Source organism: Vipera berus (assembly GCF_964194415.1).
Source record: "Vipera berus genome assembly, chromosome: 4".
Classification (NCBI taxonomy): Eukaryota; Metazoa; Chordata; class Lepidosauria; order Squamata; family Viperidae; genus Vipera; species Vipera berus.
The window spans coordinates 63949505-63970337 of record NC_138206.1 but is presented as its reverse complement, the minus strand read 5'-3'; the positions used below and the strand labels follow the sequence as shown (position 1 = coordinate 63970337).

At 35.6% G+C, this 20833-nt stretch overlaps 1 protein-coding gene across 10 annotated transcripts in view; it reads right to left on the bottom strand.

Moving 5' to 3' along the window:
• DMD (dystrophin) overlaps positions 1 to 20833 on the bottom strand; it is a 931439-nt gene that overhangs the window by 29177 nt on the left and 881429 nt on the right. For 6 of the 10 annotated variants that reach the window (XM_081327957.1, XM_081327955.1, XM_081327958.1 and 3 more), the window contains 4 exons: positions 17899 to 18035; positions 17237 to 17275; positions 4451 to 4516; positions 3597 to 3662 (listed from right to left, as the gene is read on the bottom strand). In XM_081327957.1, the coding sequence (XP_081184083.1) occupies positions 3597 to 3662; positions 4451 to 4516; positions 17237 to 17275; positions 17899 to 18035 (308 nt within the window). Of the gene's footprint in view, positions 1 to 3596; positions 3663 to 4450; positions 4517 to 12466; positions 13181 to 17236; positions 17276 to 17898; positions 18036 to 20833 lie in introns of those variants that run through there. The other 4 variants (XM_081327959.1, XM_081327963.1, XR_014026476.1 and 1 more) reach the window with 3 other exon arrangements.

The window sequence follows — 20833 nt, the reverse complement described above, 5'->3', positions numbered from 1 at the left end:
ATTCAGTTTTTGATGGTTGATATAATATAGTTGTCATTAAATCAGTCAAATCTTTTTGTTCTTCCAATTCTATCTGGGTTAGGTAGAAAGTAGTAGCTGGTATTATGATTGTCCTTTGATTAACTGAATTCTCAATATATTGTATTTGAAGGCCTTTGGTGTCTTCACTCTTGGTGTTGTTTTCTTCAGATGCTGCTGCTTTTTGGGTTATAAGTTTTGTAGTTGCCATTAACATTTGGACTTTAAGGTCTTCCATAGTTTGCTTTTGTTGTTCTTTGAAATCTCCTATTTTAGTGTTAGTTTCCACTTCTTTTATTTAATTTTGGGTTATCCTTTCCTCATTTAAAGTCAAAATTTGATTTGGTGGTTTTAAGTTTTCAGATTTTTCTTGCAATTTGGCTTTAATTTGCTCTATCATTGCCAAAATCATGTCCAATATCAGTTTATAATCAAGTGGTGGGGTGTATTCATCCATTTCATTGTTGTTTGCAGTTAAATCTTCCATGGAGGCTGTTTTAATAATAGTGAAAGATTTTCCACCTCCTGTAGAGTTGTATTCAATGCCAGATGTTCCCACCCTTATCTTAGTGTCAAGGACAGCTGTGTTATTCAGTCAGCTCTCACAACAAAAAAGGAAATTTACTTGCTTTACCAGGTTTCGCCACAAGATGGCATCAGTAACATATAACATGCAATGTAGGAATTTTCTTTTCTTTTTCCAAATTAATAAAGAACTTTTGTAGAATTAGTCCAAATTTTTTCCTTAATACACAGCTTAGAGAAAAGATAGTGTAGTGGATTCCCAGCAACAAATAGAAGCTTTTTAGTAAATGCAGATGAAATTACTTAATTTCTTTGCTGAATTAATTAAAGTTCTTTTGTAGCTTTGAGGCTTTAAGATTTGTTCCCAAAGTAGATATTGGCCATTTTCTAAAAAAATGGGGAAAGAGATTTTCAGGAAAGTCCCACAGGAAGATGGCTAGGGAATAAGAAAGGTAAAAGCTCACTCAGGTCCTCCAGATTGCTTCTTAGTGCTAGGTAGTGCTTTGGCTTTCGGCAGGGAGCAGCTTAATGATTGGCCATCTTTATGTAAAGTAAAGTCTAGTTTTCATCTTAACAAATCACCAATTATTAGAAAAATATTTTTTGTCTTAACCGTTCAACAATTATTAAAATACTATCTTTTGTTATAAAATTGTAGATTCTATAGTACAAAATTATCTTCCAAAAGCTTAATTCTGTTTTCCTTTAAAGATCTAATATATCGATTCTAATAACCAACTTTACTTTAAAAGTTAAATACAAGCTGAATTTCTGTCTATATCATTACAACTAATATATTCTGTATGTCGTCTTAACCATTCATCAATTGTTAAAATACTATCTTTCATTATATCATTCCAAATTCTCTAATATAGTTCAGAATTGTATTCTAGAAGTTTAATTTTGATTTCCCTTACAGATCTAAAACCTAAATGTAAAATCAGTTATATTTTTTAGAGATTCCCCTTAATCCATTAAGAGATATTTTTAAACTCTATCCTTAGGAATCCCAAAGAAGAAACAAGTTCAATTTTTTAAATCTAACTCTTGCCTTCCTTTTGTGCCAATCAGGCTTCCCTTTTGGCATCTTTAAATTCTCAAATGTTTCTCCCTTTCTTCCTATATCCCTTATTTGCATCCAGGGAGGGCATCCAAATGTCAGTTTTGGAAAGAAAATGTCCCCTTTGTAATCATTGAAGTTTTGCTTTAAGAGTTCAATTTTTGATGATTGATGTAATATAGTTGTCATTAGACCTGTCAGGTCTTTTTCTTCTTCCAATTCCATCTGGGTAAGATAGAAAGTAGTAGCTGGTGTTGTGGTCGTTTGATTAGCTGAATTCTCAATATAGTCTATTTGAAGGCCTTTAATGTCTTCACTCTTAATGTTGCTTTCTTCGAGTGCTATTGCTTTTTGAGTTGTAAGTTTTGTAGTTAACAATGAAATTTGGACTTTAGGGTTCTCTGTAGGTTGCATTTGTTGTTCTTTGAACTCTCCTATTTTAGTGTTAGTTTCCACTTCATCTATTTGCTTTTGGATTATCAGTTCCTCATTTAAGGTCATAGTTTGATTTGGTGGCTTTAAATTGTCAGATTTTTCTTGCAGTTTGGCTTTAATTTGCTCTGTCATTGCCAAAATCATGTCCAGTATCAGTTTGTAGTTAAGTGGTGGGATATATTCATCCATTTCGTTGTTGTTTGCAGCTAAATCTTCCATGGAGGCTATTGTAATAAGAGTTAAAGATTATCCACCTCCAAAAGGGTTGTTTTCAGTGCCAGGTGTTCCCACACTTATCTTTAAAAGTGATGTCAAGGACAGCTCTGTTATTCAGTCAGCTCTCACAGTAGAGAAAAAATTTACTTGCTGTACCACATTTTGCGACAAGATGTCATCAATAGCATATGGAATGCGATGTAATTTTTTTTTTCAAATTAATATAACACTTTTATAGCATTAGTCCATATTTTTTTTCCTTAATTCACCGCTTAAAGAGAAAATAGGGTAATAGATCCCCACCAAAAATAGGAGCTTTTTAGTAAGTAAAGATAAAATTGCTTAATTTCTTTGCTGAATTACTTGATTTTCTTTTAAGGCTTTAAAATTTGTTCCCCAAGTATATAATCGCCGTTCTTTCAAAGGAGGGGGAGGCAATTTTCAAAAACGTTTCACAGGAATGTGATTAGGGAAATAAGAAAAGTAAAGTCTCACCCAGTTCCTCCATTGCTTCTTAGTGCTAGGTAATGCTTTTGGCTTTCGGCAGGGACAGGCTTAATGATCGGCCATCTTAATGGCCGGTCTCTTCTTCGGGCCAAAGGAGCTGCTCCAGATTCAAGCGGAGGGCTGCTGCCCTTCCATGATCACAGGGAGGGCCTCCTCACAGTAGTTGCCCCTTCAAGGCGATTTTCGACCCTTTTCAGGGTCCTCCCAAAAACAAAGATTGGACGGCAGGGAGCGGACTCTTCCTGCACGTCCGGAAGCACCGCGTGCGCAACCCGGAAGCCGATAATACTATCTTGATATGATTAAAAGTTGTAATAATTGTATAGTGAAGGTGATTTCACCAGAAATAGAAACAAATATATGTATCTGACTTTTAAACAAATAATTACATTAAAGATTGATCAGTATTTAGAATCTTGTTTAGTCCTCTGTCCTGAGCTTTGGAGCAGCTTTGATGAAGGATCTTAATCAGCAGCTATTCCAGTCTTATTTGTGGCTTCATGAAAATCATCAGAATTTCTACATTTGATCAAAGACTGTTTTTTTAATCTCTGATGTCTGTTAAACTTTAAAAGGGAAACAAAAAATACATGTCAAAAATAGTTACAAAAAATGACATTTTTGTTTCCCCTTTAATGTATTTTTACATAAAAAGGTGACGTTAAGTTTCAAATATTACCTTCAATAGTGTCTGGCAACTAATAACCTGGAGTTATTAGCTATGTAGCTTTCTAGATATATACTGTGAATAATGTTTTTGCTTACGAACTTAACTACATAAACCTGAAAGCATGCATATGTTAAATTTCCTATAATTTCTCAGAGGCAAACTCACATGCTCTCATTAGGAGAAATGCTATCGTTCATATATGTTCCATTGGTGTTCTCCATTTCTGCTAGCCTATGAAGAAAGGAAAACATCTTAAAATTCACTGAACCCTCCTAATTAAAATCGAGAACAAAAATATCATTATGATGAAATCCTGGAATATGTTCAACAGACAGACAAACACTCATTATTGTGTAGGATTTCAGTCAACACACATGAAATGTGAAAATTTCAGCTCTTTTCTTGGCAATAAAACGAAGCATTATTTTTGCTGTATCTATCTATGAATGTATAAAAAATAGTGATATAACTTAGCCAATTATGTTGTAATATTTGAGGTACTAACTTTCTAAAAGTTGTGAGTCTAGCATAGTTTTATTTTTTTTAACAGTTCAATCTCCTCTTTATCAGAAGCTGAATTACAGTTTATAAATTATGACCTATGTATTGAGGATTAGATACTGGGTGTAAATTATTATTTTGTACTACATGGTCGCCCAGTAGTATATACCAAAGTATATTTCCAGAAAAAAACCCCCACATAATATGTTTTGAACAAAAGCAGATTAGATGTAAATAAAACCATGTGTTCTTCATTCCCTATTTTCAATTACTTAACATACATTCTAAACATCATGCAGTAATTCTACATGCAGATTAGTTAGTAAGCTGATTAGTAGAAATTAGTAAATATGCATAGCAATTAGTAAACATATATACCATAAATCTTAGGAACCTGAAATGAGACTAACTTCATTTCTTAACATCTGAGCAATGGTGGTTATGATAATGATTTACTTTTAAAAATATATATAAATGTTTCAAGAAAAATTTGCCTAGCAAGCCACCTGATCTCATACCTGCTAGCATAATGCTCAATGCGTGAATGCGTATCATCATGTGAAAGCTGAGGGGACGAAGCAGGCCTACAAGGCAGAAAACACTGATTAATAATTGATTAATAAACACTAGTTTTTTTAGAAAGAAAAATGCTCTTGTGTTACTGGCCTTATACTGGCAAGCTTTACTGATTCTAAGAACATGATTATTTGCAACCTGTGTTGTTTTTCAAGCTAGGTGTGCTAAAGTTTTTAAATTTTTCAGAATGTTATGCCAGTTCTGTTTCCCATGAAATATTTCAAACAAGTTATCTTTTTCCCAATTCGCAAGAATTTCTTTTTTCAATCCATATTATACAAAGACCTTGTTCTCCTGATCTAATACCATAAGTTATAGTAATTATTTTCTAATTTGTGTCAACTACCCCAATAAAGGGACCCTTAGAATGAAAAGAAAGCCATTAAGAACTAAGCAATGCTTTCCTACAATGAAGAAAAAGAGATTTATGAGGTCAGAGAAGTCAGCTTGCAAATCTTTGAATTGCAACTAATCTGTACACATCTTTCAGGAGAAAAGAAAAAAAGTGTATATTTATTTATTTATTTATTATTTTGACTTATATACCGCCCTATTCCCGTAGGACTCAGGGCGGTTTACAGGGCAATTAAAATCATACCATACAAAAGTTAAAAAAATTAAAACAATTAATTAAATTTAAAGCCCAAAGTTTAAAAAGTTAAAACATTAAGACCCAATTAAAACCCCTCAGTCTAGGCCCGACAGCTCAAAGAGCCAAGTTTTCAGGTCCCGGCGGAATGAGCGGAGGTCGGAGGCAGTCCTAAGTTCCATCAGAAGTTGGTTCCAAAGGGCAGGCGCACCCATAGAGAAGGCCCTCTCTCTGGGAGTCACCCGCCGGCAATCCTTCACCGGCAGTACCCTAAGAAGGCCCTCCCTGTGGGAGCGCACAGGACGATGGGAAGTTGATGCCAGCAGCAGGTGCTCCCTCAGATAATCCGGACCCAAGCCATTTAGGGCTTTATAGGTCATCACCAGCACCTTGAATCTCACTCGGAGGGCAACCGGAAGCCAATGCAGCTTGCGGAGAAGAGGTGTTACACGGGAGTATCGGGAAACTCCCATCACAACTCGCGCGGCTGCATTCTGCACCAGTTGAAACATCCGAGTGGTCCTCAAGGGCAGCCCCATGTAGAGACCATTGCAGTAGTCTAGCTGGGAGGTCCTGAGCACATGGGTGACTGTGCGTAGGGCATCTCGGTCCAGATGGCGCACCAGGCGAACCTGGGCAAAAGCCCCCCTGGTCACGGCTCCTATATGATCTTCAAAGCTGAGCTGTGAATCCAAGAGAACGCCCAAGTTGCGAGCCCTATCAACGGGGGGTAACACCTCACCCCCCATCATTAATGATGGAACAAACTGGTTAACCCGAGATGCCGGTATGCACAGCCACTCAGTCTTGGCAGGGTTGAGACAAAGCCTGTTTCTCCCCATCCAAACCCGGACCGCCTCCAGGCAACGGGACATCACGTCGACGGCATCACTGGGTTGGCATATGTTTATTCCATTTCATAAAAAGGCAATGCAAAGTAGCTTGCTTTTTGGGTTCATCGTGGATATTTAGAAACACACAATAAGTTGTTCTATCTAGTACGGGAGATAAGATGATGAATTTAAAATGGATAATATCATATCACCTTCCTGCTGATGCACCTTTAAGGGCCCAAAGAAAAATCAATACTCCAATTCACAGGCAGTGTCTTAATTGCTTGAATAACTGAACTTATTCCCTACCCTCAAATTTCCAAAACTTATATATGACAAATCTGCAGTTGAATATCCAAAATGGGGGCTTCTGATTGCTTAAAATAGAAGGATTGACTTTATAGTGAATTATAAAGCAAGACCTATAGAAGTTGACTAGAAAATTGCAGTGAGCAATCCACTGGTAGTAAAGCTAGATACAGTGGCAATGAATTGTTTTAACTATGCCACAGCAAGATGGCTCAAGAGAGGAAAGTGAAACAGCTCTCTACAAGAAATGTGGATTTGCAACAGACTGGCACAAAGAGAGTACTGAAAAGAAATTAGGACAATTTCCAAGAGTTATTGAAATATTTAATGTAGCCTGTGTACAATAGGACTCATGATCAAGAAGAATATTGTGCTTAGTCCTAAGTATTTTCATTAAGGACTTTGATGGAGTGGTGGAAGGAATGCTTGCCAGACTGTCTTACAATTTATAAATTTATAATTATAAATTTACAATTTACAGATTTAAATGGGATAGTTAATATCTTAGAAGAAATAAAATTCAAAACAAACCCAAGATGTTAAAAAAAAGATTAAGTGGTTGAAACTAACAGAATAATATTTAATATTAGAGAGGATGGTAGAGAGGATGGTAGAGGTAGAGAGGATGGATGATACCTAGGCTTTGTAATAGTACTTGTTAAAACTGTTTTAGAATAGTTGTGGAATAGTAGTATGGATTGCAAAAAGAAGCTGATACTGTGCTAAAATGGAAAATGAAATTTTAGAGTTTATCCCCCAAAATATAACTTCCAATATTTACAGCATTTGTTTCACTCTATTTAGATTTGGTCTGGCCTCACCTCAACCACTATGTCAAATTCTGAATATTACATGAAGGATTCAGAGAAATCAGAGTCTGTTGGAGAACAAAGGTGACCAGAAATGTAGAAACTAATCTCTGAGAAGAAAGAACAACACTAGCTATGCCTTAGTTAGCTTTTTAAAAAGTCAGCTGAGGAAGAAAGTAACAACCATCTACAAACACCTTGCAGGGTACATCACAGAAAAAAAGTTAGGTGCTCTCTCTAGTTCCAGAGTAAAGGACACGGATAATGATTAAGATAGAGTAAGGTTCATTTTAATAAAACATTAGGGAAATTCAGTCCTAACTGTAAGAATATTGGACAATGGAACCAACTGTCCAGAGAGAGGCACCCCATCTTTGCAAGTATTCAAGCAAAGGCTAGGAGGCCCTACTTCCAAATGTTTTAATTTGAATACCTGTACTGTGCAAAGGATTGGACTGACAACCTAAATGAATCCTTCAAACTCTGATTATTGATAGAGTAGTGCTTAAAGCAGAAGTATCCAACTCACAGCCCACAGGCTGCATGTGGTCTAAGACAGCTAGTAATGCAGCGCCACAAGATCATAAACTTTCAATATTATTATGTGATATATAGCTGTTAACTATATTATTAGGCAGCACTTTGAGTTATAGTAGAGAACATAGCGATCAGTAAACGTCAGGTACTAAATATATTAGTTTTAGGGTCCTGATGCTTCAAGTCATGATGAAATTCCTATTTGAATAGTCTTTTCCAGAACAACAAAAAACAATTATAGTAATATTAGATAAATAAAACCGTCCCTAAACATATGCACCTACAAAAGAGCCATATTTTTGCTTTTCAGAAAATGGATATTTTTTTTAATCCACTTTCCCTGACAAGGTTAATGTGAGTTATTTTTCCTAGCTTTTTTTAACCTGCCTGCTATTGAGGATAGTATTCCATTTCATTAGTTTGATGAATTAATAAATTCTTACAGTTGGTTTTTCTTTTCACTGTTACTGCAATCAATCTTTGACTAGAGCTTTGACTAAAACTTTGTTTCAATGTAACAAAATCCTGCAGTGGTTTTTATTCAAGCTATTACCATGAACAACTTAATTCAGTGTTATTTTTTATGTTAGTTCTCCATACTGTGTAAATGTAAGGTACTGTTTTTCAACTGGCAAACAGAAAAAAGAGGGGGGAAATGCTTCTAAAAATAAACAATTCATTTTTCTTGAAATAAAGCAGAAATTATCTATACTTTTATGTTAAAAGTTGCTGTAAAATGGGTCTGTTATGGGAAAACAGTTCAATTTATCTTTTCTTTATTGTATGAAGTAATTCATCGTAAAAAATTAGACGCTTTTAAACTACTGATGAGTGGCATTCTAAAAACATTTTCAAACCTTTGTACAATTTTTCAATCAATTAGTTTTGTTTTCTTAGAGTTTTTATTTGTGAATTTATTTCTCTATTTCCATTCAATCTATACTGACATAGGTTCTTATAAGAAATTACTCATATTTACATATATACAAATATATTTATATTATTAGTTAGTGTTTTTAAACAATTACTGCTAACTGGCATTTATGACATTTTGGTTGGATCTTTTAAAACTCTGTACTAAACATATTCAATAAAGTTTATTAATAAGCTTTGTGCCCAAGCATCTATGACAAGTGGGATATAAATCCATTACCTTCATAGTCATCTCTAAATATGGTCCCTATTTATAATTGAGTGTATATAATTAGAAGAGTTCTAATTTTCCTTTTGAAGTTTTAAGAAGATTCAAGGTGCTGGTAATGGTCTTTAAAGCCCTACATGGCATGGGTCCGGCGTACCTTAGGGATCACCTGCTGCCGGCATCAACTTCCCTCCGCCCTGTGCGCTCCCACAGAGAGGGCCTCCTCAGGGTGCCACAGGTCAGAGAATGTCATCTGGTGGCCCCCAGGGGGAGGTCCTTCTCTGTGGGCGCGCCGGATTTGTGGAACCGTTTGCCGGTTGAGCTCCGGATGGTGCCCGACCTTCGCTCCTTCCGACGCGATCTGAAGACCTACTTGTTCGAACAAGCCGGCCTGGCCTGATGGGTGATGGATTTGGATTTCAATATTGTTTTAATGCATTTTAACTTATTGTTGTTAGTTTCTGGGCACCTTGTTTAATCTTTTTTAATATTTATATTCTTGTATTTTTATATGTTTGCCCTGTTCACCGCCCTGAGTCCTTCGGGAGAAGGGCGGTATACAAATAAAATTATATTATTATTATTATTATTATTATTATTATTATTATTATTATTATTATTATTATTATTATTATTATTATTATTATTATTACTTTCCTTTTGTTGTAATGACCATCACTAAATTTTGCTATCTTGGTTTGTTTACACATCTGCTTCCTTAAAAAAATTGGAAATTGGTTTCTATTGGTCTATATCTACCTATTTTTATTTTCTACACTTGTGAATTAATGAATTCAAAATTAATTTTTAAATGTACATTTTTTAAAAAAATTACCCCAAAGTGGTAAGAATGATAGGAGTAATACAGAATACTAGCCTGAAAAATTTAGAATGGCAGTTATTTTGAATTAGTTTTAATACACATATTTCACCATTTTATTTTCTCTAAAACAAAATGTCAACACTGCCAGAAGAGAAAGAAAAAAGAGTGAAGTAAAAAATAGACCACCAAAAGGCTTCAGAAAAATTGGTGTTCATGGCAAAAATAGGATGGGATCATAATAGAGTAAAGGACGAGGGCAATATTTTTACATTAAGAATTTCACTTACGACAATTAGTTTAAAAAAGGCATTAAGGATAAAAGCAGATATGACCGACGTGTCTCTTATTAAGTAATGATTCCATGGCAATACAGAATGGAATTCATAATCAAGCAACTATGGTTCCTCTTGGTAGTACCAATGGACTACCATAGTTTTCTAAGTGCTACAAGCAATGGAGATCTCTAGTAAACCCTAATAAGCCTACTTTATTATTGACTTATGAATCCAACTTATCAGAAAATCAGCACCTTTTAAATTTAAGAAACAGTGTGAGAAACAAATTGCTGCTGGTCTAATTCAGTGATAATAGGGATGAATCTTTTACATGAATTGCATAAAATGGGCCATAAGTTCAAACTAACAGATTATAGAGAAACAGTGATATAGATAAGAATTATCCAATTTCTAAACAAAAAGATATTTTTCACAACTTTTGTCAGGGCTTTTTTTCTCATAGAACGCTCAGAATGGCATTCCGGCACCTTTTTTTGGAAAAAAAAAAGCTCCCTCTATTGATTTTCGAAAGCCTATTGCAAGGATAGGCAATCTTGGCTCTTTTTTATGACACGTGGACTTCCAGAAATCCTGAGCCAGCCACGCTGTGGGGAAAGAGAGAGGTTTCCAAGCTGATCCATGCTGGCTCAGGAATTCTGAGAGTTGAAGTCTTTGAGTCATAAAAGAGCCAAGGTTGCCTACCCTGCACTAGAGGAGGACATTAAAATTATTTACAAGGTAACTTCTTTAGGAACTAAACTTTTAGAATCTAAAACAGCTAATTCAAGAAAGCCAACAGGAAAGAACCTCAGATTTTTCATCTGCTTCTGTCTTTTGGAAGGTAAAATTAGATAACAAAATAATCTATTTCCTATGTTAACATCTCTGCAATGAAATCAATAAAGGTAACAGGAAAGAAATGAGAAACATTTTTCTCAATTTAATATGTCTAATTTAGCTGATGCTAGAAAAAATAGTACCTTTTGTAAATACTCTTGAAAACTATTTTGAATCTATAACCATCTATTACAACTAAACCACTTTAAATTAAACAATTCTTAAGAATGAAATATTCTTAATTTGGACTTTACTTTTACTGTTTGGACTGTTGTGTGTTTTGAAAAATAGATTATTTAGAATTTAGTTATGTTGCACTTCAGTCTTTAAATAACCTAGTATATACATAACAATATATGATGTTTTCCATGGTGAGCTTAACATCAATAACAACATTTATTAAAAAAAATAATTTAAAATAATTATAAATAAAATAATTTCTGGTGGTATTATCTGTACATTAACATTTTGTTTAGTCACAATCTTTCACTTTTCACATTCTGGACAAGCAGTGGTCATGTATCGTAGCAAAAGGTGTTACATATGTGCATAAGCGTAGTCAGTAGCATATGTCTTTTTAAAAATATCAAACATGCAAAGAAACAAAAATAAGTCCAAAATATCTGTATTACATCCAGAAATGCCAACTTTGCAACCAATATTTCTCATCCATAACTGTGGCACCCTATGAATACCTGCATACATGCAGGGGTATTTTGGGTTTCATTGGTTAGATTCATTTATTGTTATAGAAATGGCTAGTTTATAATATTATAGAAAAGCAAAAAGTTGAGGTTCAATGTTAATGCTTCCTTCTACTCCTGTAACAGAGGAAGCCAGAAGTCAGTGCCTTTTCTTTTTTCCCTTCTCCCCCTCACTTTTCCCTTTTTATCTCACCCTTCGCTCGCAAAAGCCCCCCCCCTTACACTTTGCTCACAAAAGCCTCCAGTGGCTCTCACTCACTCCTCCGTCTCTTTCAAAGGCACCTCGTTCAGTCTCTCCCCACTCACTCCATCTCTTTCAAAGGCCTTTTGCTTGCTCTCTCACTTACTGACCGGTTGCTTCCAAACGCCATTTGCTCGTTCACTCACTTACTGCCCCGTCGCTTCCAAACAATTCCAAACGTCACTTGCTCGCTCACTCACTTACTGCATTTGGAAGCGACGGGGCAGTAAGTGAACGAGTGCTGGTGCCAGAGGCCATCAGCTGTTTGGCGCCGGAGACCACTGCCATGAGGAACACAGCTCTGGGTTGGGGTTTGGAGCAGCTCCGGATGGAGGCTCAGCACAGGCCGTGGCGTGCAACTGCGGAGAGGGGAATCCCCACGGTGGCTGTGGGGAGGGGAATCCCCGCGGCATGTGGCTCCGAGCTGCAGGGGTGGGGGTGCAAAGGATGGGCGGCGATGCCGTAGCAAGACACCAGCATCGCTCCCAATGACAGCATCTCTGAGTTCTGGCACCTTTTTTTTTAAAGCACTGATTATATGACATCCTCAGCATAATTCTGTATCTATTACAGCAAGACAGTAAAGACAATGTGGGAAAATGCCTTCTTTGTGTTCCTTAGTCCTTTTGGAAGAGACTTACCCAGACTGTCTCTATGTTGGTGTTAGGAAGGCACTATAGCAAGACTGATGTGTTTTGCTGGACTACAGGTGACTAAATTCCTCCTCTCTCTTGTTCTTATAGTATGGGTATTGGAAGTTGATTTTAAGTTTTATCTCTGATTTTAGTTTATCCCTTGTTATGTATATGGAATAGTTTTTATGGTATTAGACTTAGGATTTCATTTTACATGACGTATTTTTGACTGAAAACTAGCTAGACTTTTTTCAGTATGTTGGAAAAATTGAAATACATAAACAAAAAAATAGTGTGATGTTTTGAAACCATGATGAAATACTGAACCTTTTAATTTGATTGGGATACAAAATTAAGAACTTGAACCATACTTGAAAAGAAATGCAAGAAAAATCCTTTTATTAAACAGAGGGTAGCCCCTGGCAGACTGGATCCGAATACTACTTTGAAGGAACTTATATGCTGGATTGAAAAGTAAAAGAACAAAATAAAAAAAATCCAAGAAAAAGGCAAATGATATTTCTGCCAAAAACCTCATAGATGTGTCCATATGGTAATCAGGATTCAAGGAGTAGAACTGGAAAGATTTTTTTTTAAATAATTAAGATAACAACACTGTCTTGCAAAGATATTCTGAGTTACAGTTAAAATATTAGTAGACGCACAATTCAATATTGAAACTGGATCTTTTTATTATTAATTTCAGTTTGGCACAAACACACCATCTTGAGCAAAATATAAATCTACAAGCAGGATATAAATCTAATAAATAAAAATAAAAATGGTAACAATAGAAATAGGTCAAGAAGATCAGTGGGATGGTGATACAAATTACAAAATTTGCTTTAACGCCTAATTTTCTTACCAGAGTAATATTCCATGAAAATGAATCCACAAGAACCACCTGTAATTCATGCATCTGAGAAAATTCCAGTGCCACTAAGGGATAAAATAAAATAAAGAAGAATATAATGTGAGAGTCAATGTAGAAGAATCTACAGCAGGGATGAGGAACCAGTAGCCCTCCATATGTTGCTGAACTACAACTCTCACAGTCCCAGCCAGTATGGCCAAAGATAAGGGGTGCTGGAAGATGTAATTCATCAGTTTTCAGGGGGTGGGGGTGGGCACAGGTTCCCCAATACTGACCTACAGAGTGGATCAAATTAATAGCTGTTGAGGATACAGCTCTTAAAGAGCCCAAATATGAACAATTTTCAATTGCTCACTGTAGAATAAAATAAAAACAGCATATTAGCAGGAATAACTGTTTAGAGCCTACTGTCAATGGAAGATTTCCTGCTGTTTTAGATAGAAGGCAAAAGATTTGGTACAGATTGGTAAGATTATTGCTAAAGAGGTGAACAAAGGAGATGATCCAACAGATGAAATCAGACATTTACAGATATGATGAAGGCTACAACCAGACATAAAAGAATATAATGATTGACTAGAATGAGGTCTAGATGATACTGAGAGAGAAACTGAAAATAAATAAAAGAAAATGCAAATTTGTTCTAAGACATTGTAGCTGTTCAGCAGGTAAAAACCAATTCCAACTAAACAGAAGTTCAAATGCTTTCTCTAAATATTTTGGACTAGCCACATCTAGCAAAGACATGAAGAGAGAGCAACATTTCTAAGTATGAAACTACTGTATAGTATCACTATTGAGCCAGCTATTAGCTTAAGACAGGGAAGACTAAATAGGTGAAATCAAAATTAAAAAACATGAATCTGGAAGAACTTCAGTGTGAAAGAACCAGTCACTATATCAGATGTTCTGCTGCTTCAAGATTAAGAACCATATCGTTGCAAGAAGGTTTGTTGTTATATGTATTTCTGAAACATTACTGAGTACTGAGCAAAAATACTACCAATAGAATATGGAGCATAAGATTCCATGAACTAATTTATGGAAAAACAGTGAAAACAGGTTAAAAACAACAACCCAGAACTACAGATTTTTATATATTGCTTCTATAATAATCCAAAGAGGACTAGTAACTTAATAGAAACATTGATTATAATTGATGTATAGACTGAGCAAATACTTATCAATTCCTGATATTCTTTCTAGGACATATATATCAAGAGAAAAGAATAGTTCTTATGGACTTTGTTTTATTAGCCAAATCTTAAGAGCACTGTTAATCCACAAAATAATTCTAGAAGGGTCACAGAAAGCAAAGGAGAAACTCTGGAAGATATCTCCATTTGTTGAAACTCTATGGAGATTATAAATGAAAACAGAGTCTTGTTCTAAAATGACAAATCCTGATTAGGTAAGAGGGAGAGAAATAATCCCAAGCATGACAGACACCTAGGTAGTGAAGATGTCATACAGTTTTCAAAAGGAATTCATGCCAATTTATGAAATTCCAAAAGGATTCAGGCAATGATGTTTATTATTTGATATTGAAAATCCTTTGATTATCCACAGAAACTGAATAATCAACCTATTTTATAATATAATGTTTTAAAAGAAAAATTCAGTTTTAATAATAACGTGAACCAAATATTCCATTATTGGCTGTATGATAAAATAGTTCTAAAAATATTATCAAGTGATACAAGCCATTTGTACTAAGAGATGCAAAGTGTTAAGTTTGTTTTATTGCATTCCTCATATTTGTGTAAGATTTGCTTTTTTACATATTATAAAGCTGTACTAATTTCTCAATTTTTTTAAAAAAATTTCTCTGATGGCACTTGTTTTGTCAATTTATTTATTTTATTTATTCCAATTTAGCCTCTGGGTTTTGCTAAGGAGTCTTACTGCCTTTACCCACTGTCTCCCAGGCTTAGAGCAGCATATGGCTAACTCTCAATTGAACGGAATAATATTTTGAAGCTTAGCACACTTTTGAATTTCATGCTCAGTTTATTATCACTGACTGTAAAACTTTATAGCCTCTAGATTAGGGGTCCCCAACCCCTGGTCCATGGACCGGTGCAACTGGTCCGCAGAAACAAGCAAAGCCCCATCCCTGGGATACAGGCAGCACATGAACCCACGTACTCTCCAGTCCACAGAAAAACTTTTCTCCACGGAACTGGTCCCTGGTGCCCAAAAGGCTGGGAACCTCTCCTCTAGATTACAAACCATATTAAAGTGATATAAACTATTGCACACAATGGTCAAAACTATCTGTCTGTCTGTCTGTCTGTCTGTCTGTCTATCAAGAAATTAGGCTGCATTCATGAATTTATGATGTTAATTTTAAAAAGTGTTATTAGATAATAGGTTTTGGGTTATCGTGGAAGCATTGCACAGGGCAAACATGACAGACAGCCTTCTTTAGACCGAAAGGAATGGATGGGGATCGTGTATGCAATTTCATGATAATTCAGATCCCTTTCCTAAGATCAAGATTGAGGGGTGTTATGTCATCTACTACTGAAATTCTTGTAAGGAAATATTGTGCAATACTGCTGAATAGGATGAACCCAGTCCAAGTCCCTACGCTTTAAGTCTGATTAGTAAGGCCAGTCAAAACTACTTTTTATGTCCCTTGTATTGTTGCACATATAGCAAGAAATCTATTGCAGACACAATAATGTAGTTGTAGACACCAACATTCATGCAATCCAATACTTCAAATACAAAGCAGCAAAGAGACTATTAGTCTCTTAATCGGGTGGAGTTAGTCTTTACCATAACCTATGTTTCATATGCATAACACTTCTTTAGTATACTTAGCATAATTTAGTATATTATACTAAACAGTATAATTTTAATGCTACTCATTTTAATAAGTATTACTTGCAAACCAAATATTAGAAGTTATACAAATTTAAATATTATTTGTAGATTAGTTTTAGGCTTCCTTTTGGTTAATTGACAGACTTTATGAATTAACTAGCACAAATATTTTAAAGCAAGAGGTACCTACTCCTGTATAAAAAGCATATTTTTTTCATATTCTCCATTACTTACTTCATAAAGATTAAAAAGAAAAATAGCCACTTACTTCTAAAAGTCAACATAATTCAAGTGAAAATAAGCCATTTTAGCCTCTGTAGAAGAATTTTTCAAAATGTGTAATTGCATCTCAAAATTCCCAGTTTTGCAACCAAAAGTGCTTATTTCATATATATATATATATATATATATATATATATATATATATATATATATATATATATATATATATATATATATAAATATATATATATATATAAATATATATATATATATAAATATATATATATATATATATATAAATATATATATATATATATATATATATATATATATATATATATATATATATATATATATATATATATATATATATATATATATATATATATATATATATATATATATAAAGGTAAAGGTAAAGGTTCCCCCGCACATGCGTGCTAGTCGTTTCCGACTCTAGGGGCCGGTGCTCATCTCCGTTTCAAAGCCGAAGAGCCAGCGTTTGTCCGAGGACGTCTCCGTGGTCATGTGGCCGGCATGACTAGATGCCAAAGGCGCACGGAACGCTGTTACCTTCCCACCGTAGTGGTCCCTATTTTTCTACTTGCATTTTTTACGTGCTTTCGAACTGCTAGGTTGGCAGAAGCTGGGACGAGTAACAGGCGCTCACTCTGCTATGCGGCACTCGGGATTCGACCCGCCAAACTGCCGACCTTCTGATCGACAAGATCAGCGTCCTAACCCACTGAGCCACCGCGTCCCTTTTATATACATACATACATATATATATATGTATATATATATATATATATATATATATATATATATATATATATATATATATATATATATATATATTGTGTACACAATTTTGTAAAATCCATTCAAACCTGTTGTTTCTACTAACTTGAAATGGACTTGTCTCTTTTTCTGTCAGAAACATTAAGAGGGAAATGGAGGATGGAAATGGACATATGGAAAAAAAGGTGAACTGAAACTAAAAACAAAAGTGACAGAATGCAACAGCAGCAGCAGCAGTAGCAGGACACTTTAGCAAAAGTACTCACGCAGAATCTACTGGCCAGAAGTTGATCAGAGTAACAGGACTGCAAGACAAAAAATGAGGAGGTGAAGAGAGAGGCAGAAAAAACTTAGCAGCAAAATAATTACAGAAGGTTAAAAAACAAAACAAAACCCAAAATCAAGAAAATCCAATAGACTAACATGAATGTCCATGAAAGCAGCCGAAACATGAGAAAGGAAATATTGAGAGAGAAAAATAGAAAGATAGCAAGCTGCAGTGCAATTCCCATTAAACAAGTTTTAGTAACTAGCAGATAATTTTTTCTATTAATCTGATAAGATTACAAGGGACAGGTTTGTGAATTTGAATTTAAACATTAATATTTTCTCCGCATCAAGAGGAAAAAAGTGCATTTTCATTTCTATGCACTCAACTATAAAGTACAGATATTTGGAAGAATTGCCAAGCAATCATTAAGACAACATATATTTTTATTTTGTTAACAATTTAAATTAATGTAGGATTTTTCAGGTGATAAAAAGCAAGAATAGCAACCAAGATGTCAGCTTGCTTTTTCCTTTGAACAAAATAAACAAATATGAAAGAAATAAAAAAGGTGTTATGTAGTCAGGAAGTATAGGGAGCAGTGCCAATTGGGAAGCTCAGAACTCATCAAATGAGATATTATTAATATGCTTCACTCACGTTTCCATGTTGTCTCCCTCCAACACTGTTTGTACAGGCAAATAACCCATTCTCGGATGTTTTGCAAAGTATCTTTTTGTTCGGAATTTATTTTTTAATACCTTGGCAAAGTCACGGACATCTTCTCCTGAAGTAGTCTGAAAGCAATATTTCAGCAATAGAATTTTATTAGGGTTGTTGTTTTTTTTGCAAACTTTTCACATCAGTTGTTTGTTTTGCCATTTTTTAAATAAACTGTGTTGTAGTCATTTTACATGGCAATAAAATTTAATTCTATATCCATACAAAGAATCATTTAGTTGAATATTTAGATTTTCCTCTATGCTTTTAGCCTTTTTTTCTACAAGACAAAACTCTGTGATTGCAAGATTACAATAACACAAATGTTAAAATACAAGTATGTCAAACCCATGATAATCTATAATTCTCTACATAAGCATATTGAGAGTAAACTGACAAACACCTTTGCAACCAAGCAAGCAAAATATCTGTAAAGCATATAGCTGTTTTATAACAAGATTGCTATGCATAATAAAAGCAGACTTGAAGAAAAAGTAGGAAAAAAATATCATTTTTATAGTGATAGGACTGTTATCATGTGTAACAGACTTCTATTATGCTTATTAGATTTACAGTAGCTATTTTTAAACAGCAGGAAAGAATCACATCTTTCCCTCTTTCCATTCAGAATCAATCCATTGCAGAATGAAATGAACAGTATGAACCATAATCTATGTTTTCAACTTCACAGTCAAGGGTGAGAGAATATTATGGTGAAAAGTCACCTGGTCTGTTCTTTCAACACATGGAAGAGAGGGTGCTTAGATAATGTAGCTATTTCTATTTACTTTTGTGAGCTAACAAACTTCCAGCTCTAATCCCAAGAAGATAATTATTTGCCTCTTTTGTTGAAGTAAGACCCAGTGTCTGCTGGACACCTCATTAATATCTCAGCTTCCTTTGTGATGCCTAAACTGAGCAACTCTTTCATTTAAGGAGTCGAATCCAAAGATTCAGGTCTATTCTGGCATACCACACCAAGCTCTCAAAGCAATGGTCCTTTCATGGTGGACTGTCACATCCCCCCAGGGATCTGAGAAGCACCCTTTTGGAGCACATGGACACCTCTGCGGAAAGTGTATGTCCTAAGCAAACTATAGAAAATCTGCCAATGTGGGCACCAGTGACAGTGACCAAGAATCTTGCTACTCAGCCAAGATTATGAAAAGCCCCAGGAGAAGACCTTAACCCTCCACAGGTCATTAAAAACAACTTGAACCTCTGGGCCACACTCTGGCCTCACTCCTTACCTACATAGATGCCCATGGCCGAGCCAAAAGACCAGGGATCTGCAATCAGTATTATAAAGAAAGGAAAAAGGATAATCCTACCAGCTATAAACCAATCAGCTTCCTCAACAAAATCTTTAAAATCTACGCAAGTCACCTACAACAGAAATTCCAAACTTGCTGGAACAAGAAAATAGCCTTGCAGAGGAGCAAGATGGTTTTGGGAAAAGCTGGTCAATCTTTGATCAGTGTCTAGTACAGAGGATGGATATTGGCCCCATTCCTGTTTAATTTTTATATCAACTCCTCAACACAAGTTTCACTCTTTAAACTTGCTGCTTTACTTTATCCACATGATGCAACACTACTTTCAAAAATACCTGTTGGCCTGAAAATAGCATTAGAGCACAGTAGAGAAGACCATCTAGTATTCAAATTATCCGAAAATCAAAACCATAGAATTTGCCAAAAGACCCAAGAGCTATTTCTGGAGGATAAGTTGAACAAGTTCCTGTTTTGAGAATAATCCTTCATTCTGCTAACAGATGGAAACATTGCTTAAAACACACAGCGGAGCTGAACTGCCATCCTCAAATTCCACAAGACAACTGCAGGTATATAGACCATTATATACCTGCAGCAGAGGGATGCGGTGGCTCAGTGGGTTAGGACGCTGAGCTTGTCGATCAGAAGGTCGGCAGTTTGGTGGGTCGAATCCCAAGTGCTGCGTAACAGAGTGAGCGCCTGTTACTCGTCCCAGCTTCTGCCAACCTAGCAGTTCGAAAGCACGTAAAAATGCAAGTAGAAAAATAGGGACCACTACGGTGGGAAGGTAACAGTGTTCCGTGCGCCTTTGGCGTCTAGTCATGCCGGCCACATGACCACAGAGTCGTCCTCGGACAAGTGCTGGCTCTTCGGCTTTGAAACGGAGATGAGCACCGACCCCTAGAGTTGGAAACGACTAGCACGCATGTGCGGGGGAACCTTTACCTTATACCTGCAGCACTCAAACTATTCAGAGCACAATGTCTTTATGGTGCCCAACGTTGCTCTAGTAGAACTTGTTCAAGTCTTTCAAGTTCCAAAATAGGTTCTAATTCCACCCTGAGGTTGGACTCAGGCATCATGAAAGTGGAGGCCTGAGTGTGGATGAACATACTCAGTTATTGGCTCAAACAATTTCTTTTTCCCCTTGGTCTCATCCTACTATGAGGGATGATTTTCAATACATATTTAAAAAAGCAGAGGCAACTAAATATTTTGGGTTTGTCTCCAGGTTTTCTAGTCAGCATTGGGTATGACCCAGTGGTGGGATTCAAATATGTGAACAACCGTTTCTCTGTATGGATGCTGCTTCCGGAAGTCCATTTTGGGCCTGAGCAACAAAAATTTAACTACCAGTTCTGCCGAAGTGGTGCAAACTGGCTGAACCCCACCACTAATATGACCACATCGAAGCTTTTGTTAAACAGTGCATAGCAAACACAAGGCAAACTGGATCTAACCAAGGCCCCAACCTTTATTGTCTAAAAGTACCTAACTGCTAGAGAGCCTTCATTCTAGCATTATGTCATGCTTTCCTTCAGTTGCCATTGATGGCTGATACAGGAAAATTCTCTAACTAGAGAGACAATGCCCCTGTGACT